Source organism: Clinocottus analis, unplaced genomic scaffold (genome assembly GCF_023055335.1).
Source record: "Clinocottus analis isolate CAN_PGR_092001 unplaced genomic scaffold, fCliAna1.0.p SCAF_5, whole genome shotgun sequence".
In the NCBI taxonomy this organism is placed as follows: domain Eukaryota; kingdom Metazoa; phylum Chordata; class Actinopteri; order Perciformes; family Cottidae; genus Clinocottus; species Clinocottus analis.
The window spans coordinates 21,261,570-21,289,234 of record NW_027176207.1 but is presented as its reverse complement, the minus strand read 5'-3'; the positions used below and the strand labels follow the sequence as shown (position 1 = coordinate 21,289,234).

The following is a 27,665-nucleotide window of genomic DNA, read 5'->3' as shown; positions in this document are numbered from 1 at the left end:
TAAGTCGGCGCCATCTTAAGCGAGCTCGTGGAATGGATGCCGATCGATCTTCACGACAAAAAGGACGCTCCTATTTTTAATTCTCCAGCGAATAAGAGCAGCAATAAACCCATACATGTGACCGATAAGAGGGCAGATGCGCACCTGTAGGATGACCTGTGTGCTCCGGGAACTTGGGCAAAAGAAGAAAAGAAAACACAGAAGAGAGGAATGCAAATTGCGGACGGCTGACAGCGATCGCTGCGGTTCGTAGACGAGCGACATGAAATCCTCTCGGATGCTCACCAGATATTCTGCGTGTTTATTTGCATAATTCTACACAAATTTCCGCCTGACATATTTGGATCTTGACTCTAAGCCACTCGACATGACTTTGTTTGCGTTGGCCGGCCAGCAGATGTGTGTTTTTTATTTATTTATTCTGCAGTGATTTAGCGTCACCTTTCCTCACAGCGCTTGTCTTGTAGCGTGGACGCCACGGGGCAGAGAGAGTGTTTGTCTGCGGTTCTCTGCACAGAGACGCCGTCAGGAAGTCTTGAACCCAGAGAAGAGATGCTTGTGACCAGAGCTGATGCACTCAGGACAGTTATTCTCCAGCGATGCTTGTTTTTAGTAGCTAGCTCTGAGTGCTGTTGTTGTTTCCATGCCCAATCCTCTGTCTGTGTGTGTCTGTGTGCTAGCTACGTGCCTAGACGGTAGATCATCATGATAATCACACAGAAGAGGTCGGTGCTGCCGTCTGTGTCACTGATGGAGAGTGAAGATGTTCTCCAACCTTCTGATTACATTTTGATATGTTCACATCATACTGCATGACATTCACACGCAGCCTTGCACGGTCTGTGAAGGATTCCTCCTCCTTTTCTTTTTTTACTTCTACAACCTAATCTCGTTGACATTGATACGTTTCATCATCTCAAAGATACGCCTTTTATTTCCTGTCTCCCGTGGCGCGTCGGTTTAAACATTTCCATCCTCGTTCCCAAACTGTGAGTCGTGCTAGCGCGGTTATTAGCACGCTACGCCATTGACCGGAGTTTGTGTGTCTGTGTGTGAGACGATGACGCTCAGTACTGTGATTTATAGTGATCATATTGTGTATTTGTTGGTGAATAAAGGCTACAGGACTCGGGTCAAGCTCCCAGTCTGCTGCTGATTAACGCTCACTCAAGGTCGGCTGACTTTATTCTCCTTCTAGTGACGAGCCGCCGCCATCTTTGACCAGCAACCACTGACCTACTTCACACTAATTCCTTTTTTTCTGCGATGCTTTGTTCATTATTTGGCAGCTGCCTTCATACATGATACTAAATTGTCTGTGACTTGTCGGTGAAGGAATGTCGGTGTGTTGATAAGAGGCGGCGCGTATTTGCATGGTCATATTTGTGCGATGCTTTGGCGACGCTGTGGTATGCACGTAGGGCGCAGTAACAATTGGTGTCGATTGGCAGGAATGCCGCCACACAGAAACCAGACGGACCCGCTAGCTTCTCAGGAGTTTGAATGGAAAACCACTTCCTGGTTCCTGAGGGCGGGGCTTATGCACAGGAAGTGGAGTTTTGTTTACACGCTGCACTGGGTGTTTGTGCATTTGTGCGTGAGTCTGCGTTCATGCTCCACTTTGACTCGCTGGCATTGTGCGAACATCTGCGCTCACCTGACCTCCACCCAGAGACACGCACAGCATTTTATATGAAGAAGAACATGCTGTTATTGATGAAGAATCAAACACCCGATCAGCATCAGGTTGGTTTGTATTGTCGTATAAAAGTAAGAACAACGTCTCGTTTCCCTTTTTCTGAAAACCACAGCAGGAAATGTTCGTGGACAGCTGCGTCATGTTCATCTTTATGGGTTCTTGGTAAATGCCGTGGTGGTGGCAACTTTCGAGCAAAAAAAAATGCAAATTTGTGTATTAATTTAAGTCGCAGTGATGTAAGAATAGAGACGTTGTTTTGTTTGTCGACCACGCAGTGTCTTTTGTTTATTTCTAAGATTTCAACACTGAGTTGTTGGCATTTTTATGAAAAATGAAAGCGTTCTGTTTGCCGATCTCTGAGAGTTTTACATTGTTTAAGTCAACAGGACGAGAGCTCGTAACGTTAGCAGCACCGCTAACGAGGGAAGCGAAGGGAAACTATAACGTTATCACAATGTGCTCAGGTAGAGTCTAGTAAAATGTAGCTCTGGTGTGAAACTTGTGAAAATCCAGATGTTTTCACATGAATATAAAATAGATATTAGAAATTAATTATGATTTGTTTACTTTAACTCTAAACTATCAATAAAAATACAATCTTTTACTTCCCAAACATTTGACTTGCGTGTTTTTAGAAAGACAAAAACGCACAATAAACTACTAATAAGAACGTAAAAGTACAACATTCAGACATTTTGATTTCAGTGGTTGAAAAAAAAGAAGTCTGGATTCTTTTTAGACCGGTTGCTAGACTCAAAAACCCGATGCGGTTGTTTTCTGATCGTAATCGTGCGGCTCGTTTAACCCGGACCGAATGTCCTCTCGTGCTCGTCTGTGTTGGTCTCCTTGTGACTGAGGCTCTGTCTTTCCTCAGCAGCTCCCGCTTCACTTTCACACGTCCGGGTTCACGTTCACGCCGCTCCGCTCGTTTCTCACCTCCTCGGTGGATCCCGGTCTGCTGCCGCTGACCGACCGCCGAGCGGCCCGAGCTGTTCCCCCACGGCCGGTCCTTCACAACGCAGTCGTCCCGAATTAGAAACGCAGTCGGCGAACACGTCACCGATAACAGATTTCATCTCGAAGGTGTCGCTCCCCCCGGTCGGCTGCTGGTCTGTTGCTGCAGAGACAAAGTGTACGCCGATGGTCACGCGTTTAAGTCTGGGTTGCCCTGTTTGAGGCGGCGTGGCTGCTGCTGGAGCTCTCACTAATCTGCATGTTGAGCCGAGAGCGGCGGAGTCAGTTCTTAGATTGCGATTGAGTCATGGAGGTCTCCGTTTTGACCGGGGTTCACCTCCCATATGCTGGCTGGCTATCGTCTGAAAGCATCTCCTTCTGCTCAGGAAGAAAGTGATTTTTTTTTTTTAAAGATGTGAAACAAGCGCTGGACATTGTTGAGGCTGCGGTAACGGCGTTGCACTGAAAAGATGTGTGTGGGACTAAACGCCGGGTTCACACTGGAGGCAGAGAGTCAGTGAGTGTCAACTGTTGCTCGAGCAGAAGCACGTTTGTGTCTGCTCGCCTCTCGCTTGAGACGCAGCTGACGGTTTAGTGGAAGAAGCACCTCGTTTGAAAACCACCAACGGCAGTGAGACGAGGTTGTTTCTAATAAATCTAGATTCTGACGTTTCATCACGTTAAAGGGTGAAACATTGGACTGAATTGAAACACACACACAAAAACAGGAAGTGGTGGAGCGAATCATGGGATTCACATTTCAGATCATTGACACTGACAATATTTTATAAACAATATAAATGATATAATATTAATGGCAGTCTCAGCACCAAATTGCACGCTAACCTCTGCTCAAACACACACGCTAACCTCTGCTCAAACACACACGCTAACCTCTGCTCAAACACACACGCTAACCTCTTCTCAGATACGCAAGCTAACGTCCGCTCAGACACGCAAGCTAACCTCTGCTCAGACACGCAAGCTAACCTCTGCTCAGACACGCATGCTAATGTCCGCTCAGACACACATGCTAACCTCTACTCGGACACACACGCTAACCTCTGCTCAGACACACACGCTAACCTCTGCTCAGACACATGCTAACCTCTGCTCAGATACGCACGCTAACCTGTTAGCCTGTTGGGAACCTTTAACGTAGACAACAGTAGACTCTCTGTGTCAGAAAGCCTGCGTTGTAACGCCAACCAGTAAAGTGAAATTGGTAAATGAAATCACCAGATAACACGCGTGTGGCCTTCAGCTACGCTGCACAATCGCCTCCTTTACTCGTGGAGTTCATCGACCTCTGACCTCCACCTCTGACCTCTCAGCATGCATAACTGAGTGAGATGTGTATCCGGCAGCGCTTTATTTTATTAAATGGAGGTCGCACTAATTTGGGGATGTGTGACAGGGATGAACATATTTCAGTTTTTTTTTTAGGATTAGCAACAGTTTTTACCATTGTTTTTACAATTCTATTTTTAATTGTTACCTCCATGCTGCACTCGTGTTATTTTAGATCAAAGATTCTTTGTTGTTTGCCAGCTTCTGTATTTTCTGTAAATACTCTCCAGACGCGTCTCCTATTCCTTTTGAAGTCGACGCTCCCGTCCTCCCGCTGTGAATACGGAGCGGCGGGAGATTTTTTTATTTTTTATTTTCTGATTCATGAGCAAGAAGCATCTTTTATTTCCACGCCGCGGTTAAAAAGAAAACCCATGATGACATCTGTTTTTTTTCTTTTTTTGGCTAAAAGGATTTCCTGTTTTCTTGCTTTCAATTCATTTCTCAGTACCTGTAGAGGATGTTATCACTTAGTGCGGCAGCGGGATGTGAGTCTGATTCTACAACACAAACAAAGCTGCTGCTCGTCCTTCACTCCACATTCACTAGTTGGTGTGGACATTTATTCATTATTGCTCTCTTGGAGGAAGCTGCTTTATCTCTCTCTCTCTCTCTCTGTCTCTCTCTCTCTCTCTTTGTCTGTTTCTTTCTCTCTCTCTTTCTCAATTCAATTTGCTTTATTGGCATGAACGTTGCAACAACAATATTGCCAAAGCATCAGGAAAACATCTCTCAAAAAATCTCTTTCTCTGTGTGTTTGTCTCTCTCTCTCTCTCTCTCTCTCTCTCTCTCTCTCTCTCTCTCTCTCTCTCTCTCTCTCTCTCTCCTCGCTCTCTCTCCTCCATTTCCATAATCTCTGCGTCTTCCTCCCGCCTTGAGCTACACATGTACGCAGCAGTCGAGGTGGGCGTATGTATCTGGACAGCTGCGCTCGGCGCTGTCGGTTTATCAGACTGGGAAAGAACATCATCAAGATGCACAAATCACTTTCCTCCTCCTCCTCCTCTTCCTCCTCCTCCTCCTCGCGGGTTAATCGCCGTCACAGGGTCAGACTTCAGCCAGAAAATGACGAGCAGGGTCTCGGTAAAGCGCGCTGGATTACATAAATCCCGTCGCTGGCAGCGCAGCTCATTCTTAGACGCTCAGAGGAAGACCAGGAGGGCGCAGCTTCCTCGAGGGGATCCTCGGGTGGAAGGATGACGCACGCCGGAGGAATCTTCACTAGAGACTCTTCTCTTCGTACCCAAACCGACGCCCTGGTTCAACAGTTTCCTCACCTCCTGGGAATGAACTATGTATAAATGCCTCAGTCGTATGTCGAGCTACACGAATGTCCACAGCTCAGATTTTTAGTTTTGTGAGCTTAGCTTCAAGGTATTTAGTGACTCGAGGCTCAAACTCTGGGACGTTGAAACCGAATAACGGGTCAGACCGAGATGCAGAGGTGTGGTTTTATTTATTTGTTATAATCGATGAGGCTCTTCCTTCATGCTCTGTCTAGAAGTTGTGTGTGAAAGCGTATCGATGAAGCCGTGACCTCGCAGTGCCGTCGATGCAAGAGACGGTGAACGTGCTCAAGCAAGCCTGTGTGTGTGTCTGTGTCTGTGTGTGTGTGTGTGTGTGTGTGTGTGTGTGTGTGTCAACACCGCTGGTTTGTGTGTTGTGTCTGAATCGAGTATCGTTCATAACAACAAGTGTATAATTAACAAAAGCAAACCCCTGGAGGTCTGGCAGGAGGATGTGTTTGTTGCGTTGCAGTGCGATGATGATGATGTGAAGGCCTTCATCTCGGGTGACTGAGAGGTGGCGCTCCGTCGCGAGTTGCCGCAGAACGTCACTGAGTTTATCTGGCAGACAAATGTTCAAATGCCACATTTCTTTGGGTTAAAATGTGCTTTTCCTCTGCGTGCAGGCTTGTGTATGTAGTGTGAATGTGACGGTGATGCAAGCAATAAAAGTGAAATAAAAAGGGGAAAATTGCCGTCTTCACCTGCTCTTTCAGAGGTCTGTACATCTGTCAGACCTCCTCGCCTCAAAGGCCAAGTTTTAACCGTATCGCACCCTAAGAAATGAATACCCAGTGTAGGTTTTTTAATTTAATATTTAATATAAAACCTAATTGAATGGTAACTCCATAAAGTCAGCATATCTCAGTTTCTGTTGTGACCATTTATTCTTCTAAATGTCTCCTCCCGCAAACTTTACAGAAGCTCGGTATTATCTCGCTGTATTTATTCATGCACTATACTGACGATGAGCAGGTTTTATAAGCAAGGAAAGGCCGACCCACGTTAACCCCGTTATGAACTCCTGTAAAGACTTTAAGCTTTTAAACAAAGCATTTTAGTCAGTTATCCAACATTGGTTCAGAGAATAAAAGCGATTTGTGAGTATAAATCTGGTTTCCTGTCCTCTCCTGCGGCTGCAGTGTGTTCCTCCTCTCGAGTTGACGCGAGCTGCCGTGACGTCTCTCCATCTCCGGCTTCGCGGCACAAACGTGGAGCTAAACCACGACAAACGGCCTTCAGAGCGCCGGCATCTCCGTCCCCGACTCGCGTCCACCTCGTGGCCGGACGACCGATCTGTCGCTGACCTCTCTGGGGGGCAACGGCTTTAACCAAAATAAAAAATAAAAAGAGAGCGGAGAGAGAGAGAGACGGGCAGAAAATAGAAAGAAAGCCAGAGACTGAGATGAAGCCCACCGCCTCGGCCGCCCTCCCTCCTCTCGGGGGGGGAAACCCGACCCGCGAGGTGTCTCTTTACATTTCCCCAGCCCCACTCGCGTACAAACGAGCCCACAAGCAGCAGCGCCACCAGAACCTCAGCGGCCCACATGTTCGGCCCGAACCGGCTCGCACCGCGACGTTCACGACCGCCGCTTTCTGCGGTTGCTGCCGGACAGGAAGAGGAAACCTGATTAAGTGAGTGACGGTGTGTGTGTGTGTGTGTGTGTGTATGTGTGTGGGGGGGAGGGGCGGAGTTTAAAGTTAGCCTCCGCTGTCGTTGCTGTGAGTGTGTGTGAGATGGAAAGGTGGACTTAAAAATGGACTGGGAATGGTAACAGAAGACCAGTGATTTCACTGGCTGACGGGAGAATGGAAAGTTCACACGTGGATTGAGAACATTTTTGTGATTCTGTGAGGAGGAAAAAGCGTTTGTTTTTGTTTTTGAATAGTTTTCTGAATTGAAAGAGGGAGTGCGGCGGTGAAGTTTGGGCCTGCTGAGCTTCCATCCATCAGTCAACACACCGCTTCAGCGTTTTGAGGATTTTTATTTCCGTCATCAGATCTGTTTTGTTGATGAATTGAAGTCTGGACGTGTGGAAATCACATCGGCGCTGCTCAGGGTTGGACTTCCTGTTCAGTTCATCCAGAGAACGTTTAATTCACCGTGACGTAAAACAGACGTGAGAAGCAGAAAAGATATCTGAGATTTCCCTAAATCTCAGATATCTGAAATTCAGATTTTAAATGAAGCAACTAAGTAAAGACTTCGTAATCTATAAAACGTAAAGTGAAACCAGCATGAATCCAACATGGCGTGTTGTTGTTGTTGTTATTGTGTATGATGGAGACACAAACACACATGTATGTGGTGAGAGCCGAGGAGAAGGACTGCTGAGTTTGATTCAGCAGCTGCTGTCGCTTTGGTGCTTGATATTTAATTATTATTATTTTTTTATTATTTTACAAAATATTTATTTTTCTATTGGTGTTTTTTTAACACAAGTTTTATTTATTTATTTTATTTGTTATTTTATCATTGGTGTTTTTATTTTACAAAACTTTTTATTTTATTTTTTTAATATTTATTTATTTATTTTAATTGTATTTATTATATTGTTTTTTTTATTTTACAAAATATCTTTTTAATTAAAAATGGTTTTTATTAAATTATTGGTTCTCATATTATAAACTGCTTTATTAGTTATATCATACTTTTTTCCACCTTTCCGGCTTTGTCTGTTAAAGCACTTTGTAAACTCTGTTTTTAGTTATTTTTAACTATTCATATTATAACCATTCATATTAATAAAACACATTAGCGTAAAACACATTAGCGTAAAACTCGTTAGCGTTCACTGCTCAAGCAGAAGAAGAAGTCTTCACGCTGGACGTGTTGGATGTTTTTAAGTGACCGTACGTCTCTGACGCGCTGCCTGGTGACACCAGACTGCTGCAACAAGAAGACAAAACTAGACCTCACCGATTGGAGGACGAAGGACATCAGCTGCTGCAGTTGGTTTAAGTGTCAAAGGGCATTTATTGCAGGTGTTCTTTGGGCGTTACTGTGTATTAAAGGTGCTCTTAAAGGAGAGGCTCTTGCTGTGATCACCCTTCATATCGCCATAAAGAGATCCTCATTCAATGAAGTCACCTTAGCACAGAACATGAACTGTGGATTTAAGGTGATCAGGAATAATCACAGGCCCTTTTTACTGGTTTATGTGCACTTGGCTGTTGTTAAAACGAGTGAAATCTCCTCTTTGAAAGGAGACAGTTTTAAAAGACGAGACGCACGTCGTGGTAATCCTGTTGCACGCCGCTTCCTGCCGCGTTGGCGAGACTCTTTGAATCTTCGTCTCGCCAAGACAAACTTCAGACGTTTCATCGCCTGCTGCGACGTCTCGTTACCTGAACGCGGGAGAGAAAGTGACTCCGTCTGTTGTCTGCAGCCGCCGGGGAGCAAAGTTTACCACCGCGGCTGCGTGCGGTAATGATTGACAGCCGCCTGGCGCCTCGAGGGGGCCGCGGGTCTGAGACCCGAGAACACGGCGCCGGGGGACGCGGTAGATTGTATCTCGGCCGCCGACGTATATTTATATGTCGCACGTCTTCTATTACACAAATCCTGCCCCGTTACCTGCTACTGTGTGTGTGTGTGTGTGTGTGTGTGTGTGTGTGTGTGTGTGTGTGTGCGCAGTACGTGCTTGTGTTGTGCCGCAGCTGTCGGTGTGGAGTTGTGAGATCGTTCCCCTTCAGTGTTTTCACAAGATCAGAATCTCACTTCAGTCCAACGACACGTCCGTGTGTCTGGAAGTCAGAAGTCGAGTCCAGCGAACGAGGAAAAGTGTCACAGAGTCGTGATACCAAACACACCTGGATGAGACGTCGGTGGCTTTTATTGCAGGCCGGATGACGTTGTTTTATTACCTTTTAATGTGAGACTCTATAATCATTTCAAAGAAGAAACAATCGATCCTTCCTTTTATGAGTATCACACGTTGACTTGTGGGGTTAATATTTTCTTTATTTTACCGCTACTGAGTCTCTTTGTGCTCCTGTTGAACCGCGACATGTTTTACGGGGCTGGAACCAACAGTCTGTGTTGTTTAACGGCAGAAATATGCAATTTAATCCTTGTCATTTGCAGATAAACAGACGGCTCGAGTATCATCAGTGTTTTAATTCGGATTGTTTCAACTTGTGCCATCTAAACATCCGCATTAACTTTTTTTTACTGTCTAAAAGTCAACAAAAATGCATTTAATCAATTCCTGATAACCACAGCAATGTTTTTATCAAGAGAAATGCTCATAATATATAACGACAGCTACTCAAAGCTTCATTTGAGCTTTACCACGGTCTAATAGTTCTCATTTGTGGCCAAAATATCGAGTTACATGCACTCACTTTAAGTCATTTATCAAACGCAGGCTGCTTATGTTTTATATGCCTGCAAGCTGAACATCTGTACGAGTAGTTTGGGGGGAAAAGTCGCGTTGGGCTCTTTGGATGGGTATGAAAACATTGACCTCTGCATTGTGTGTGTGTGTGTGTGTGTGTGTGGACTGCAACATACATGCGTGTGAACGTCAACACAGAGCTCTGCATCAACAGCTGATGGCGGCCATGTTGTCGCGTCTGTCTTTCTGTTTTTTTTTTTGTTTTTTTTGAAGACTCAACAGAACAGATGTTATGACAGTCAGCGTTTATCGTCCCTGCTCGCTGTAATCCTTTATGTAATGTTTAACCCAAGTGGCTTATGGGTCCCAGTAGCGACAGCAGTGGCTGCTGGGAAGCATGACGCACACAGACAGACACACACAGTTTGTTGTACAAGCATCTCTAACGCGAACACAAAGTCAGAAACAACATTTTTGAGCGAGTCAGCGTTCCTTCAGTCTGATGTGCATTATGTCGGCACTTTGAGACGCCGAAACCGATTTTAAAGTGTTTATGTTTGATTAAAAAACAAATTCAGAATATTAATCTGTTCTATGGGGGTTCAGCTTTAATATTTGTAATAACTAAATGATAACTACGCCTCAAAGATTCAGCTGTGACGCTGAGATTTCATCTTTATGTCACTTTATGTTCTACATTTAGGTAAATTAGCTCCAAACTTTCTCATGTAACCGACATGTGTTGCATGCTGCTTACATGTATGACCTATTAATATGTTTAGGTCCTACTTAATGTGGCCGATATCTAAAGTTCAAGTGGCAAAACTGTAAAAAAAACATCGATCTTGTAGTCGAGTCGGTTGTTTCTGGTCCCGCTGAACGTTCTCCGGGTGAATGAGGTTCATGAGACGCCGCCAGCAGGATACGAGGGCAAAGGTCGCGCCCACGGCGCCGTGGCATTCCTCCCGTCAGCGGCCCCGCCCGACTGCTCGCTAATCACTAACCTCCACCTTCACGGGTTACACCTTTTTATTGTGTGTGTGCATACATTACACTGTCACAGCGGGTACATACTATCCTACAAATTGACCTTCAGGCAGAAGAGGTCGAGTCACTCGTTGAGTCCATCTGTCGGTCGCTCTCTCTCTCTATCTCACACACTCTCTCTCTCGCTCTCTCTCTCTCTCTGCTGCTGTAACTCAAGCCCGCTCGCCCCGTCACACACACACGCTCACTGCTTTTATAGACGAGGGGCTTTCCCCTTCACACCGAGTGTGTGTGGACTGTTCTTCAAGAGTGCGTTCCTGGTCATCTTACACTTTCCTGGACTCGAGAGAGTGTGTTTGTGTGTGTTTGTGTGTGTGTGTGTGTGTGTGTGTGTGTGTGTAGCGGTAGAACCTGAGCGTAGTGACGCACGGCAGTGAGGTATTTTCCTTTTTGATAAACACAGAAGAAACCGTGACCTGATAAACACACTTCTCATCACTTAAGAGCTTTATTTGCGTTAAAGGGCCGTGATGGAGCTCTTTAATGCTTTTACTGTCTGCTGCCTTGTAACGAAGCCAAATGAAAGCATCCTACTATAAATGCTCAGATTTCAATGTCTCCACTGTAACTAGATGCACTTTTATTTTGGTTTCATTACGCTCTTCATACTCTGATACTTTCCCCCTGCACTCTGTTGTTTTTACTTCCTCAACCCCTCATTTTGTCATTTTCAGCTTTAATGCCAAACAACCAATCAGTAATCGATTTGTTCTTTAATTATAAGCGTCCACTAATGGCTGGCTACCTGCCCGGACCGCCAGCAGAGTGCGAGCTGTGTGCCGTGATGAAGAGTCGGCGGTGTAGCCGCGCCGTCCAGCTGAGTCACCGTCTGTGAGACTTGAACCCATTTTAGTCCGATTACTTTGCGGACTCTTGGTTCAGGAGCTTCCAGAAGAGACATCGATCTTATTTGTGTTGTTTGTTTAGTTTTTTTGCACGTCGCTTTGGATAAAAGCGTCAGCTAAATGTAATGTCATCTTTATTTGTCTTAATATGCATATCTGAAGCATCGACATGAGCACATCCACAGACCCATGTCATTACTTTTTAGTTGCTGGTTTTGTTCGAGTCGTTTTTGGAGCTTGTTGCTTGATGTTGAACGACCGCGTGAGCTCCTCACCGTCACCCAAATCACGCTCGGCCACGAATATAATCAGCTGTCTGATTCTTGACCCCTCACTACGAGTCTGGAAAATCATCTTAAGCCAATTAAACAACATTGAAAATCCGCATTAAATTGAGACTCATGCAATGTGCAAGCTGCTAAATCCTGATCCCGCGTTCAATAGATTGAAGCCGTTATGTAATTAGACCAACTTAAAGGAGATCCTGTGGCGAGCCATCAGGCTGCTCTCTCTCTCTCTCGCTCTCTCTTTCCTCTCTCTCTCTCTCTCTCTCTCTCGCTCTCGCTGTGAGTCGTTAAGCTTTTTTTTTTCCACCATTAATTAAGCAGCAGCGACTTCTCTCTTCCTCTGCCAAGGGGAGTCCAGAGGAGAGTCTCTTCCAAAAGCTGAGAAACAGACCAGAACCGGCAGGAAGGAAGCGGATCGGCTGAAGCCGGAGAGCAAGAGCGTCGGTGTTTTGTTTTCTTTCCTCGCCGCTCTCGTTAAAGCATCCCAGAATAGTCGCAAGCGTCGTCAGAAACGAGGACGTTTTCTTTCACCGCTAAAAGATGCACAAGCGACACGTTGTTCTCTCTTGATGTATTCCCTCAGTAAACATTGTAAACATGAGTTTATGTCTCAATCTCTAGTTTCAAGCCTTCTTCTATACAGCATGATGTTCATTTAGGGGCGGGGCTATGAGGTGATTGACATGCGTCTCTACGTCGCTCCTCCTCGGTCCTAATATGGTCACTTCCTGTTCCCTCGCTGCAAGAATAAGTAGTTTTCTTTTTTAACTCGGCGTGGACTCGTTTTTCACTGCAAATGTGTAAAATGTCTCAAGTGCAGAACAACACGGTTGTGATCAAATGAACCGAAGAGAAAAGTTTAGTTTCTGTGATAATCCATTTTTACAAAAGTTGCGGACAACAATGCTCTGTTTTCATCTCTTCTGCCCGTGCTAAACGCTGTAATTTGAGAATTAAAAAAGCGAAGAAAAACAGGCTTTTCAAACCCCGTTTAACTTTTGTAAGAACAGTTTCTGGAGGCAGAGAGAGATGTGAACCCACGTTTCAACATCCAAACCTGAAGAGTCCACCTGACCCACTTCCTGGTGGACTCGGCTGCGACAGGAGCACGGAGCCATAAATAATCCTGAAAGTGAGGCCGGCGCTCGGAGAGGCTGACAGAAGAGATCAGCGACTGCCAAACAACCGCCGATCCCGTCCGCAAGCCCGCGGCGGCGGCGGCGGCGGCGGTAGCTGCTGCCGGATTAAAAAAAAGGATCACATTTGTTGCGGCTAAATGGATTTGGGGATAAAGATGGACGGTGAAAGTAAATGCCCTCAGTGATACGGGTACTCTGGGTATCAGGACAGAGCCGCCTGGTCCGTTTAAACAGGAGATTATTGTGCAAAGAAGCATTTACAGGTTCATTTAGCGCTTCGATGGAGTCGATCATACACGTTTATGTGTTTTTGTCCTTTTGACTTCGGAGGTTTTTCCCTTTTCGGTCCTTTCTGTTTGTTTTAAAGAAGCCGTTTGCATGATGAATGTCGTCCGGTACATTTTCTTCCCGCTCTGCGCTTCGTGTATAAGGATGAGCAGTGACAGCAGGTCATGGGTTTTATGGACGTTCTTGTGGTTTGACATTTGGCTGCAGACACACACACACACTTACTCACACACACATGCATATGTTTATCATCTCATCGTATCCTCGCCGTGCTTTTTTTCATCTCTCCTGAGGAGGAAACACGAGCTGCGTTGTGTTGGATGAACAGAAGACGTTACCAGGCCTCGAGGAAAAGACGTAGTTTAGGGGAAAGTTCAGTTTTTTAAATAGATTTTATGGTTTTAAGCGAACAATTCATCCGTTCCAACGCCTTAATATGTGTTATAATTGTTGCAGAGGCTGCTGGTTGAAGAAAACAAGCAACGCGTCAACGTTGCATCAGGAAATGAGTCATGATGGACTTTTTCAAACCGTCTTCTGACGTTTTATAGACCGACATATTTGGTAACTGCTGGATTAATAACTTCACTCTGAGGGTGTTGTTGTGGTCAATATCTGGACGTGGCGCTGTCGCTCCCCAAACAACAATACACTCTTTTTTTATTGTTGCTGTTGGTCTTCATAAATGTTTGTTATTGAAGTCACGCAAAGTCACAGCCGGAGCGATGTTTTTATTTTATTTTAACGAGCGAACGACTTTAAAAGTCCATAAAAGAAGTTCAGCTCGCGACGTCTTTGAGTCCAAACAGGACAATAAAGCACCGCATGGAGCAAAAGAAAGGGAGAAGTCTTTATTGAATCAAGGACTTTGACTTTATTTAGTCAGTAAACACAACACAATACAAATAAATCACTTATTTCATCTGTTTTAACTCATTTTCTTCTCACACGCTGCAGTTTTAAATGTGTTCAAGTAAAGATCCTCTGCACAGTTTTGGCTGATGTGTGAGGCTGACTGTGTGTGTGTGTGTGTGTGTGTGTGTGTGTGTGTGTGTGTGTGTGTGTGTGTGTGTGTGTGTGTGTGTGTGTGTGTGTGTGTGTGTGTGTGTGTGTAGTAGCACTTACACTCCAGGGTTTTTCTTTGCTCAGTGTGAAGGGTAGTTTCTGGGTTATTCTAGGCTACACACACACACACACACACACTCATTCTCTCACATGCTTTAACTACAGTCACACACTCTTTTCTCTCTCTCTCTCTCTCTCTCTCTCTCTCTCTCTCTCTCTCTCTCTCTCTCTCTCTCTCTCTCTCTCTCTCTCTCTCTCTCTCTCTCTCTCTCTCTCTCTCTCTCTCTCTCTCTCTCTCTCTCTCTCACATTCATGCCGGTGCTCTCTCTCTCTGCTCCCAGCCCATTGGCTGTGCTCTCCCGGTGTCTCTGCAGAGGGATTACTGTGTCCTGTGTGATTATCTGTCTATTAATAGCTTCCTTTAAGGCCCGTTCGCGTGCTCCTATAGCGCTGCGGGATCCCGAGGCCGCCGAAACACAAGCCGACCCCGAGTCCTGCAGCCGGTAATTACTGTGATGAAGTACAGCGTGACTGTTCCCTGCTGCACACACACACACACACACACACACACACACACCCACACAGAGCCAGACAACACACAACACAAGCGTGCACATGCTCCGTGCGCTGCAAAGAGAGGGATGTATTATGATAATTCAGATGCCCCCGTGACCTCTGCTCATCCTCAGTCCTGCACATCGGATGCTCTCGCTGCACTGTGTGCACAATAGTTTGTATAGTTTGTAGTGTTGTGTATATTTTCCACGTATAATATACACATTATGTTCCACTTTATTATTACTGTCACACATCTGCAGAGGTTTGCTTTTGCAGGACGGGGAAGCTCTGCTTTCTCCTCAGACGGTCAGAGCTTCAAGACGGTTTTCTAAACATTGAAGCCACCGTCAAGGAAAGCTTCACCCTTAAAATGTGCTACGTTGACTCCTTGAGGAGTGAAATCCTTCATGAATGGACGGCGGGTGTTTAAAGAAGAACTTCCCCAACAGATGCATCTTCTCTCAAACACTTCCGACACGAGCTGTGTTCCAGTTTGTGAGCCGACGTTTTGGTGTAGTTTGTACTTCTCTCACCGTGGAGGTCATGCCAGGAGTTTTCTTTAATTGGACATGTTAAGGAAAAGCTTTGTGCTGTGTGCCATCTTCTTTACTCTTAGCCAGTAACGTATACGGTGGTATTAACGCTTCTGATCAATATCTCACGAGCATTACTGTTTATTTTGATCTCGATATTATTAAAATAGACGTTGTGGTTGCAGATATTCACCTTTTTGTTGTTGTTTGGATACGCAATTTTACCCAATTAAAGAAGGATTAGGTTTGTTTTGAAGACTTCAAGGTAACAGGATGAGTAAATGATCTCAAGTGCGTTCATGAGCTGCAGAAAGAAGCCTCGACTGTGTTTGATGTGTTCGCTTCCCTCGCCGTCTGTCTGCCGGTCGGAGAGACGCCGAGGCCGTGATGCCGGAAACAGCTGCTGCAAGTCTTTTATGTAAAGAAAACAATGAACTATGGATTCATACGTGCGCTCGCTCCGTCCTGGTGGGATTACGGCGGCTTTAACGCTTCTGGCTCCTGATAATTCACAGAATTTCAGGTTTCCTCCAGGGCAACCTCAGACACGCAGCCAGACCGAACATCTTCAAGGACGCGTCGACTTTGCAGCCACCTTTAATATTCTGGTCAGCGAGCTCTTTTTTCTTTTTTTTTCTTCGCACGCGGGGCGAAGAGGAGCCGCTTTGAAGCCGCTGGCAGGTTAACAGTGAAGAGCGACTCGCCACAGAATGAAGATTATGTTCCATCCTGGTCGCCTGCGATTTAATATCTCGGTTGGAAATGAAAAAACATGTCGCTTCAAAGTCCACAGAGGGAAATGCGTTTTGTGAGGAAGCTGGCTTCTTCTTCCTCGTCATCCTCTGTGGCGATCGGCACTCGAACCAAAGACGTGATAGTTAACAGGTCTGATAAACGGCTTTTTGTCTTCTACTTTTAATCCACTAATCCACCAATTATGTCCTGCGCTGATCAATTAATCATCTGCTCCTGTAAAAATGAGAGAAACTGGATTTCTGGAGCTCGAGGTGCCGCCAGATAATTAACGGATGAGCTCGTTGTGAGGAGGTGAAGAAGTGTTTTTAATTGTTAAACGCTCAAAGTTTCTCTTCGCTCATTTTATATTCACACGCAGTTCAGGACGTGAAGAGTTCAAAATTTGTGAGACACACACACACACACACACACACGCACAAAGAGATTATCTCTTGTGTAACAACGGTTTTATTGGCGTGCGGGTTTTCTCTGACAAACATACCCTCATATCTGGATTATTTTACTGTACGTATAAAAAAATGCATTTATTTGTATATTTGGGGAAGAATTGATTATTATTATTTAAGAAATTACAATGACTGCATTATTATTATGTTAAATAAAGTAATTTGGCGATTCATTTCAAGGACTAGATGTGTATAATCAAGGAGGAAAAAATCCCCTGAATATTGATATTATTGGCGCTGGATAATCTTTCAGTATTGATCAATGTGAAAAATAAAAAAATAGCTACAATGAAGTAACTTGTTTTGTCCCACTGACCGTCTAAAACCCCAAATAATTTAATTTAAATTAAATATCCTGTGAATATTTAGCCAACGTTAAACTCCAGGTGACAAACTGAAGCGGTCGAAAGCTGCACATAAAGTCCGTGAGTGGACCTTTAAAACCCGACAGCAGAGGAGACGACGACACGTGATGTCAACAAACAAACGTCAGCGTAAATAAACACTAAATAAAGTTTAATAAAGTGCAACTTTTTGATTTTGTGTTGCAGCTTTCAGAAACCTCGTTTGTTTCTGCACCAATTTAACCGACTTTCCTCTCTCTCTTTGCTCTTTCCTCTCTCTCTCTCTTTCCTCTCTCTCTCTCTCTTCCTCTCTCTCTCTCCGTGTGCGTTTGTTTCGTGCGTGCAGACGTGCCGGCGCCGGAGCAGCCGGAGCTGTTCCTGAAGAAGCTGCAGCAGTGCTGTACGGTGTTCGACTTCATGGACACGCTGTCGGACCTCAAGATGAAGGAGTACAAGCGCTCCACGCTCAACGAGCTGGTGGACTACGTGACCGTCAGCCGGGGATACCTGACGGAGCAGGCCTACCCCGACGTCGTCAAAATGGTGAGGAGGAGGAGGAGGAGGAGGAAGAGGAGGAACACATGCACGCAACATGCACAAGGAACTCACACACGTCTTCAGACGGGGAAACAAAACTGTCTCAAGAAAACCAGGTTTCTGTTTGTCAAGCGAGCGCACAGACACCAAAATGAATCCAACTTGTTTAATATTCTGACTCCTTCATAACAAACTGTTCTCACCCCCTCGTTAATGTCTGAGTCACTAGTTTGAACCTCTCATGTCATCGTGTCGTGTCGCTCATATTTTCACACCTTTAGCCTCTGAACCCAAAAGCAGTTTTGGGCGTTTTTCCTCCTTTTTTCTTCCCGTCACATTTCACTCTCTGTGGCCTTCTTGGATTATTACTGCAATAAATAAACTGTCGTCACGTGACTGTCGGTCTCAGACGAGTCCATCGTTGCCCTGAGACGCTCAGAATTGAATGTTTTTCTTTTTAAAGGATTTGTTTCCTTTAAACATTTAGTTTGGGATGAGAATTTAAAATTAAATCCCAGTTTTTATGTTTCGTTTTGGTTGATTTTTAATTTTTTTTTTATGACAGAAGCGTTCGTCGCGCATGATGTGTTCAAAGACCGTCGGAAAGATGAAAATCTGAACGTAATGAAGTTGTTTTTTTTTTATAGCTTCTGGCTGTGATAAACGGTGAAGTTTTGGTCGATGGTTTTAAATAAAAAATGCAATCCCGCCCAACGTTTTTTTTTCTTCTAACCGTTAACGTCGTCACCGCTTCACACAAATACTGTTTTGCTGAAAATACCCGTCATTACTTCCTGTTGATCCTCTGGTTGATCCTCGTCTCCCTCGTCTCTTCCAGGTGTCTCACAACATATTCCGGACTCTTCCGCCCAGCGACAGCAACGAGTTCGACCCCGAGGAAGACGAGCCCACGCTGGAGGCCTCCTGGCCGCACTTACAGGTACACCTCCATCTCTCCTGCACAAAGAAACGGCTCCCTCCATCCCTCTTCCCTCCATCATCATCCTCCTCTTCTTCTCCTCTCTCCAGTTGGTATACGAGTTCTTCATCCGGTTCTTGGAGAGTCAGGAATTCCAGCCCAGCATTGCCAAAAAGTACATAGACCAGAAGTTTGTCCTACAGGTGAGTCTGAGTCTGGAGCTTCACACCTGCTGCCTTCTCACGGGTTTATCTTCTCATCACTCTCTCTCTTCCTCTCTCTCCTCCTCCTCCTCCTCCTCGGTCCTGACCTCCCCCTCCTCTCCAGCTCTTGGAGTTGTTTGACAGTGAGGATCCTCGGGAGAGAGACTACCTGAAGACAGTCTTGCATAGAATCTACGGCAAATTCCTGGGTCTGAGGGCTTTTATACGAAAACAGATCAATAATATTTTTCTACGGTGAGTTCTTCTGTTTTTATCTCTGCTGGTGAACAAGAGTCTCAATCGCTAGTTTAGATATAAATATATTTATTTATTTATATATGTTATATACATTTATTTGTACATGTATGTGTGTATGTATATATAATTATTTTATATATATATATATATATATATTTTTTTTAAATATATTTATATATATATATATATATATATATATATATATTTTTTAATATATATATATTTTAGTTATATGTATTAATATATGTTCATATATTATTTAATTTATATATTAATACATAAAAAAAATTGTCTTTTCATTTATATATAAATTTCTAATGTTTTTTTTAAATATATATAAAATAATTTTGGTCATCCCCGTGCGTCCCTTCTTCTTCTTCTTCCTCCTCTGTTCTCGTCTTCCTCGTTACTTTCCGGCTCGTCTCTCTGTTAGTTTAACGTCTTCTGTCTTTTGTCTCTTCCTGTCTGCAGTTTTGTTTATGAGACGGAGCACTTCAACGGGGTGGCTGAGTTGCTGGAGATCCTGGGGAGGTATGCGGAGGCCTCGACCCTCACACACACACACACACACACACACACACACACACACACACACACACACACACACACACACACTTTCACACTCCGCTAGCCAATCCTTCATCCGGAGCCAAGAGCTCGGCCCCGTTTTTATTCGGGCCTCAGCACACGGGGATGTTTTTATCTTTTCATTTCGTCTCCTCTCAGAGACAGAACCCAGAGGAGGGAAAGAAACCATGAAGCTCAGTCTTAAAATCCTGTTTGGGTTTCTGTTTTATTCTGAGCGGAGATGTGAAGTTCAGGGACGAGTCACCAGATCGACTGGTCGATAAGAAATAAATTAATCCTCTCGGCTCAACTTCTTCTTAATCCATTAAAAGAAGGCGTGTATCATCTTTTGAGTCATTTTTCAACCGTGTTTGCTTCTAATTTTTAACTAAATGCGTTTAACTGAGAGCTCCGTAATCTCCTTTCAGCGTCTTCTGTTCAGTTTAACCTCGTGACACATTGACCGTCCTGGTGCTGGGACCTAAACCAGGTTTTCAGGCCTGAAAAGCTTCGGAGTGGAGCCCAAAATTAGTAAAATATCAAAATAAAGCATTGCTAAATTTGAGCAAATGTCTCCGTTAATATCCGCTTTACTCCGTGGGCTTTATATTTCCAGCAGCAGCGAATATATATTGATAATTGTATCATTATTTATTATTATTATCTTTCATTATATCCACGTTAGAGATCAAACAGAATCACTTTGATGTAATTTACTTTTAATTTACTTTTTCTTCCACCAAAATCTCATTTATGAATCAATAAAATCTTGAAGCAGAATGAAAACCAGTGCAGTTCAGGGTGGGAATGTTACACATAGCTCCATGTGTTGTCCCACGCTAGAGGCTCAAAGTTCCCAGTGAGCCTGAACGTCTCGTCCTGGAGGCTCCATCACTCTTCAAGTCTGCAGCTCATTGATCTTCTGTTGCTTTGGAGCGTCACAATGAAACTCTTTCATGTGTTCATGTTTAATTTATCTTCATATGTTGTCTCTCTCTCTCTCTCTCTCTCTCTCTCTCTCTCTCTCTCTCTCTCTCTCTCTCTCTCTCAGTATAATCAATGGTTTCGCTCTGCCACTGAAAGCGGAGCATAAACAGTTTCTGGTCAAAGTGTTGATCCCCCTCCACACTGTCAGGAGTCTGTCCATCTTCCACGCACAGGTAAAGTGTGTGTGTGTCTGTGTGTGTGTGTTTAAAGTGACAACTGACAAACATTATTGTACAAGTGGTACTATTGTCTCAAAGACAAGCAGACGGCTTTCATTTTCCTAACTAGCGTCAGATTTGCTACATTATTCAGACGATAAAGGGAAAAAACAAATATGTTTAAATAAATAATAACAGAAAAATCTTCTTTTGATCGTATGAGGTAAGCGTTCTTGGCAACATTTTGGCTGAACTTTATTATATTTTTTTGTATTTTATTTAAATTTATTTATATTTAATTCATTTATTTTATTTTGCATTTGCATTTTATTTTTTATTTATTTCAATTATTATTATTTATTTATTTTGTATTTTATTTGTTTAATAAAAATATGTATATTCATGTGCGCTTTGATGATCACATATTTCTATACAAACATAACGTTTTGGTCCCTCTGAGTTGCTGTTGTAAGCTAAGCTAACAGGCTAACGCGTGCTCTCCTCTCCCCACAGTTGGCGTATTGCATTGTACAGTTCCTAGAGAAAGACCCGACATTAACAGAACCAGTAAGTATCCAGTGAAACCAGCAGCGAGAGGCGGCTGGTGTTCGTTCAATGCATCACTGACACCCTGCATTCTCGCGCGCTGTGCACCCCGCCGGTGCTGCTGGGTAGTTTTGGGCGCAGGCGGCCGACACAGCGCCTCCCTGTGGCGGCGAGTAGAAGTGAAAATAATAAAAAACGTCTCTTCCTCCTCCTCCTCCTCCTCAGGTCATCAGAGGCTTACTGAAGTTCTGGCCAAAAACCTGCAGTCAAAAAGAGGTTTGTTGTGTGTGTGTATATTACTCCGTGTGTGTGTGTGTGTGTGTGTGTGTGTGTGTGTAGTAAACACTCCCTCCTGTGCAGGTGATGTTTCTCGGGGAGCTGGAGGAGATCCTGGACGTCATCGAGCCCACGCAGTTCGTGAAGATCCAGGAGCCGCTCTTCAAGCAGATCTCCAGATGCGTCTCCAGCCCACATTTCCAGGTGGGCATCGGCTCCCCGGCACCGCGGCGCTGAAAACAGCACGTTTATTATCGTTGTATTGTTTTATTCTATTGTGATTATTGTTACGCACCTTTTCACCAAGTTCAACTAGTTTCTGCAGCGTAGTCGACCAATAAATGATCCTGATGCACAGAATGTATTTCAGTACTTTGTGGTGCGTCTTAACCTTTTTAAAAGAAGATGTAAAACATGATCCTCTGAGGTTTACGTGTGTGTGTGTGTGTGTGTGTGTGTGTGTGTGTGTGTCCTCCCTCCCTCCCCCAGGTGGCAGAGCGAGCTCTGTACTACTGGAACAACGAGTACATCATGAGTCTGATCGAGGAGAACTCCAGCGTCATCCTGCCCATCATGTTCGCCAGCCTCTACAGGATCTCCAAAGAGCACTGGAACCCGTGAGTGAGGCCGCCGGCCAATCAGAAGCCAGCTCCTCGCGTTTCCCACGCTCTGTCACGCGCGGTCTCTCCGGGTGCCAGCAGCTTGTGTGTGTGTGTGTGTCTGTGTGTGTGTTGTGTTTTGACCTGAAGTCCACACGGAGCCTTCGTTGCCACGTGAGGACTCTCTGTTTGTTTACTGTAAACAGACGAGAGTCTCTTTGCTGCAGTAAACAAAACAGAACCGTTGAGCGCATGAGACGAAAGCAAATCTGCTGTTTGTGCGACGCTACTCACGTTAGCCGGGAATCAGTCAACCGGCATCAGACTCACACGTCTTTTCCTGGTAGAAACACTGATGATAACATCACACATCAACATTTCTGAGTGTATTTTCCACAAGATTTGAATGTCGCATGTTTCTTCAGTGCTGATGGGTTTATAGACTGGTGAACTTTGACCCCTCCTCTCTCCCCTCCCCCCCCAGGGCCATCGTGGCGCTGGTCTACAACGTACTGAAGGCCTTCATGGAGATGAACAGTACCTTATTCGACGAACTCACAGCCACTTACAAGTCGGACCGCCAGCGGTGAGCAGCGTGAATGAAAGGCGGCGTTACACCCGCCGGGGGGGTTAAAGGTCAAGGGGGCGGAGTGAAGTTAGGGTCTTAGAGTGATTTAAACGAGAGGACGTCACAGATTTGGGACTCGATGTTCACTCAAGAGTTTTATTTTTACTTTATTCCACTTGTAATGCTGTTTCTGGTGAGCTGTGTTCATGCAGCTCCTGCAGACGATGGCGCCGCCGTGAGGTTTTACCTCAGGAGGAATTATTATAACTTTGCTTTTAATCTCTTAATAATTTTAAAAATCTCTGCAAAGCTAATGACACACGGTGCATCGGTTAGCTGCTTCAGCTTGAGCGTAAACAAGCTAACGTCAGCGTAGCTTCAAACCGGGTCAAAGGTCAAAGCTGCTAGCTTCACATTCAACGTGTTAAAGTGTTAGCGAGCAAAGCTAAAGTGTTGGAATAAAGAACCGCTTTATTTATCTACAGTTTGCTCTTTTTATAGCGTCACTGTTCTGTGTCACTGGACAGTAACGTTGTACTTTAACACATATTCAAGACGCTTTGTCCTCGTTAACGGACCTTTTATAGCTTTTCTGTGGCGATTAGCATTAGCCGATTTTAACAGTTAGCCTCTTTGCTAACGTGGAGCGTAGTTTAAACGTCTTTAAAACCCCAAACAGTTTATTTTAAAACCCTAACCCAACAGTATTAAGACTTAACTACAAATAAAAATAGAAAAACAAAGTAAAAATGTTAAAACATAACAAATCAAACTGCTGTTGTAATGATAATAATGACAATAACTTTATTTACACAGCACCTTTTAAACAAAGCGCTTTGACAGACAAACAGAACAATGAAACCAAAAGACCCGACACAAACAAAACTAAACAAAATAAAGCTGTCAGGACGGTCAGAATGCCTCAAACGCTCTGTGAACCTCGTCCTCCATGTTTGTTTGTGGTCTGCAGTGAGAAGAAGAAGGAGAAGGAGCGGGAGGAGCTCTGGAAGAAGCTGGAGGACTTGGAGCTGAAGCGGGGCCTTAGGAGCGACGGCATCATCCCGACTTAACGAAGACAGCGCCGCTAAGCCCCGCCCCCCGCCCCATGACCCCGCCCCCTCCCATCGCCCTCCATCCTCACCCGACTCCCCCCCGCCCCACCTCCACATCAGCCACGTCTGCCCAGATACCGGCCACACCGCCTGCGGATCGACTCGAAGCGCCCGCCGGTTTCTTAATTGTTTTTGTTTTTTTTTCCGGTTGTTTTTTTTTTTCTTTTTTTCTTTACGTTTTTATTTGTCTTTTTTTTTCTCTCCTCCTGTGTTTGTGCGACTTACTTTACAGTAGATTCATCACGTCTGTTTCCATTATTTCAACGGCACTGTAAATAATATTTTTCTTTTTTTTTTTCTTTTTTTTTTCCCTTAAACTGATATTATTGCAAACAGATAAACAAAAAAACAATAATAATAATAAAAAAAAGGAAGAAAAAAATAGAAAATGAGAAAATGACTTGTGTGGGAGGGGCAATTAAACAAAACAACAACAACAACAAACGTTTGGACTGTAGGACGCGACACGGACTCTTGGAAAAAAAAAAAAAAAAAAGAGAAGATAGATTGATTTTAACTCTTCATCCCGCTCCTCCTCTTCTTCAGTACAGTCCCGTGAGTCATTTTTATTTTCCTGGTCCTCTTTGCTCCTCCTCTCGTTGCCTCCATCTTTCTGTCTCCTCCTTCCTCTCTACTGGTGCGTCTGTCATTTCCTTCCCCCTCGTGCGGGACGTCCGCACTGATAATGCCCCCCCCCCCCTCCTCTCTCTACCTTAAGGTTCCTCTCTGGCCCCGCCCACCTGCCTACAGGTTCTCCACCCCCTTTTAAACAGGACAAAGAAACACATTTAAAACAGGAAGTTGCTCTTCACACACACACACACACACCGTCTCCTGAGTGTGTTTACATGCGTGTTTACATGCGTGTTCACCAGCGTTAGCGTTCCATGTTCTTATTTTAATTCAGTCTGGGTGCTACTTTTATTTTATCTTCTCCACAAAACGTCAATAATTTGATCTTTGCATATAAAAAAAAACAAACAGCAAGTTAAATTATTTAAAGAATACTCAAGTTATTTGTTATTAACTGTATTTCCTGTGGCTGTTTCACAATAAAAGCCTTTGTGTGTTTCACTATTTTAATGTGAACCAGCAGCAGTTTAAGGTCACAGCTCTGACGCGGCTCAATGAAATCAATCAATCAATCAATCAATCAATCGATGGGGAGGAAACTTCTGTCAGCGATGTGAAAATTACCAAAGTTGAGGAATTTGCGCTCACGGAGCGGCGGACCACGAACAACGAACTACTACCAAGGTATTCTCAAAATGTAAATAAACGGACAGTTTGTGCGTAAATATTGACTATAAATCACAATTTGGCTTTGAAGTCGTTTCCTCCTCCGCCGCCGTGTCCTGGTCATCATTTTGTTTTACTTTGGCGCCACCTGGAGGCCGACCGGGACATTGAGCTGAAAAAAAGTTTGAAGGGAAACGATGAATAATACGCCGCTATGATTGTATAAATATTAACTCAAAGCAATGAATTAACGAGCTGATGTAGCGAATGATAAATTCTGTGATTAAATTGAATGCACGGATGCTTAAAAAACTTTTTTTTCCTTAAATCTTTTTATAAAGGATGAACTCGAACGCATGTAAACGCACTCCATTCATTTCCTCCAAAACAAAAAGACTTCTCATCCAGTTTATGATTATCATTTTTGACCATCTTCTTATTCTTCGGCCCTCTTCTCTTTAGCCCCTCCCTCCCTCCTCACCTGCCTCACCAGGTGTCCCAGGTATCAGTCTGGCACTGGTAGCCTCCTCCGGCCATAACGGGGACTTTCAAAATAAAACACAAAAAAAAATAAGTCTTCAGAGGAGCGGCAACAAAAAAAAATCTTCCTGTTGTGAAAAGACGAGCGCCCCTGCCTCACCTCACTCTTCCTCCTCTTCTTCCTCCTCCTCCGCCCACCGGGGGGGTGGAGGAGGAGGAAGAGGCGGGGCCGTGTTGACTTCACAGTATTACAACAACAACAACAACAACAACAAAAAAGACAACCCTGTACATTGTTATTGAATGCAGTACACTGATAATCATGTATCTTGTAGTAATTTAGCATATGTTTTTTGCTTAGGAATCTGTGGAGAGGAGTATCCGGTATATAAAGAGGTATTATGGAACAACACTTCCTGGTATTTATGATAGGCTCCGCCCCCTGCCCCGCCCCTTTTTTTCTTCCTTCTTGTCTCTCACTCCTCCCTCTTCTCTTGGTTTTTATCTCATCTTTTGGATATTTTGATGAAGTTTCTTTTGACCATTGGATATATTATTTTTTTTTAGTTGGGGAGGGAGGGGGAGGGCGGGGCTAGAGGGAGGGGAGGGCGGGGCTAGAGGGAGGAGGGGGCGGGGCTAGAGGGAGGAGGCATGGAGCGGACCACTTTGTCCCGACAGGGGTGTGACGGTAAATTAAAAAATAAAAAAAGAAGAAGAAGAAGATCCTCCCCCCCTCGCAGAATTAATGTGTGCTTTAGAACGGCCCGGATATAATATGATTTAAAAACTGAGAAAAAAAAAAGATAAAAAAGGGTTGGAGAAATACAAATGTTTAATTATTTTAAAAAATAAAGAGATATTAAATTAAACCTGTTTTGTGATAAAGCCCAGACGCTGGATTGCTTTATTTACATGTGTGTGTGTGTGTGTGTGTGCGCGTGTTTGCGGGAGTGTGTGTGTGTGTGTGTGTCCGTAGATGTGTTTTTTAAAACAAAAGAGTGACTTCATTTGATTTTATTTATTTATTCTTCAATAGAATAAAGAAAAAAATCTTTTTTAAAGCACAAAATGTCAGAGAAACACAATTAATAATCCGGTGTGATTGTATATCATTTGTATTTGTCAACAAATCCCATGAAAAGATCAACAAACAAACAATGTGTGTCCCAAGTCACTGGTTCCTACTGAAGACGTAAATAATAATAATAATAATATACTTTATTTACTGCTTAATATAATGCAACCCATGACTTTATTTAACTTCGTTTAACTAATTATGTTCAATTCAGTTTATTTTGTAGAGCCCAAAACCAAAAACTTTCCTCTGAGGCTTCAGTCTGGACACATGACATCTCTGTCCCGGGACGTCGGATCAAGAAAACCAAATAAAGATGTAAAAAACATTTCACAGGAGAAAAGGAAGAAGCTTCATAGAGCAACAGAGGATCCTCTATCAGGATGCACAGAAGCAACAGAGGTCATGTGACCAGGATGAGCAACGTGACAGAGTTACAGCACAGTACATGAATATAACGAGTAGTATACACAGGTTACTTATATTAAGTAGTATACATAGGGTTCATATAATGAGTAGTATACACATAGTACATATATTAAGTAGTATACACAGGGTTCATATAATGAGTAGTATACACAGGGTTCATATAATGAGTAGTATACACAGGGTACATATATTAAGTAGTATACACAGGGTTCATATAATGAGTAGTATACACAGGGTACACGGTCCGGATAACCATGATCCATGAAGCAGAAGGAGGTAGAGAGGAGGGGCATCAGCAGGAAGTAGGAGGCAGGAGAAAGGAGGTAGGAGACGGGAGGAAGGAGGCAGAAGAAAGGAGATAGGAGGAAAGCTGTAGGAGGAAGGAAACAGGCGGAAGGATGTAGGAGGAAGGAGACAGGAGGAAGGATGTAGGAAGAAGAAGACAGAAGGAAGGATGTAGGAGGAAGGAGACAAGACCGGATCCAGAGAGGCTTCTTAAAGAAGTAGAGTCAGAATGAATAGACTTCTGAAGGTGACGAGGAGCATCAGGTCTGATTTGGTAACAACATAAGTGCATAAATCATCCTTTCTTTTATTTATTTTATTTGTAAAATACTGTTTTTATTTATTTTTAAATATATATGAGCACTCACTGAGATAAAAAGCAACTGCTCGTGGACATAAAGAGGTTAAAAGGTTAAAGAGCAGCTCTGATTGGAGCAGATCTCTGCTGCAGCGCCGCGTTCTGCCACCAGAGGGCAGCGCCGCCCTGCAG

At 44.0% G+C, this 27,665-nt stretch overlaps 1 protein-coding gene across 5 annotated transcripts in view; it reads left to right on the top strand.

Annotated features, from left to right (window-relative positions):
* ppp2r5eb (protein phosphatase 2, regulatory subunit B', epsilon isoform b) overlaps nt 1-25,957 on the top strand; it is a 33,367-nt gene extending 7,410 nt beyond the window's left edge. For all 5 annotated transcript variants that reach the window (XM_068600268.1, XM_068600267.1, XM_068600266.1 and 2 more), the window contains exons 3-14: nt 17,284-17,480; nt 18,313-18,414; nt 18,504-18,596; nt 18,721-18,851; nt 19,326-19,385; nt 20,473-20,581; nt 21,080-21,133; nt 21,338-21,388; nt 21,473-21,592; nt 21,878-22,005; nt 22,472-22,573; nt 23,526-25,957. In XM_068600268.1, coding sequence (XP_068456369.1) covers nt 17,284-17,480; nt 18,313-18,414; nt 18,504-18,596; nt 18,721-18,851; nt 19,326-19,385; nt 20,473-20,581; nt 21,080-21,133; nt 21,338-21,388; nt 21,473-21,592; nt 21,878-22,005; nt 22,472-22,573; nt 23,526-23,625 — 1,247 coding nt within the window. In that variant the 3' untranslated portion in view covers nt 23,626-25,957. The remainder of the gene's footprint in view (nt 1-17,283; nt 17,481-18,312; nt 18,415-18,503; nt 18,597-18,720; nt 18,852-19,325; nt 19,386-20,472; nt 20,582-21,079; nt 21,134-21,337; nt 21,389-21,472; nt 21,593-21,877; nt 22,006-22,471; nt 22,574-23,525) is intronic.
* Nucleotides 25,958-27,665: the final 1,708 nt, after the last annotated feature.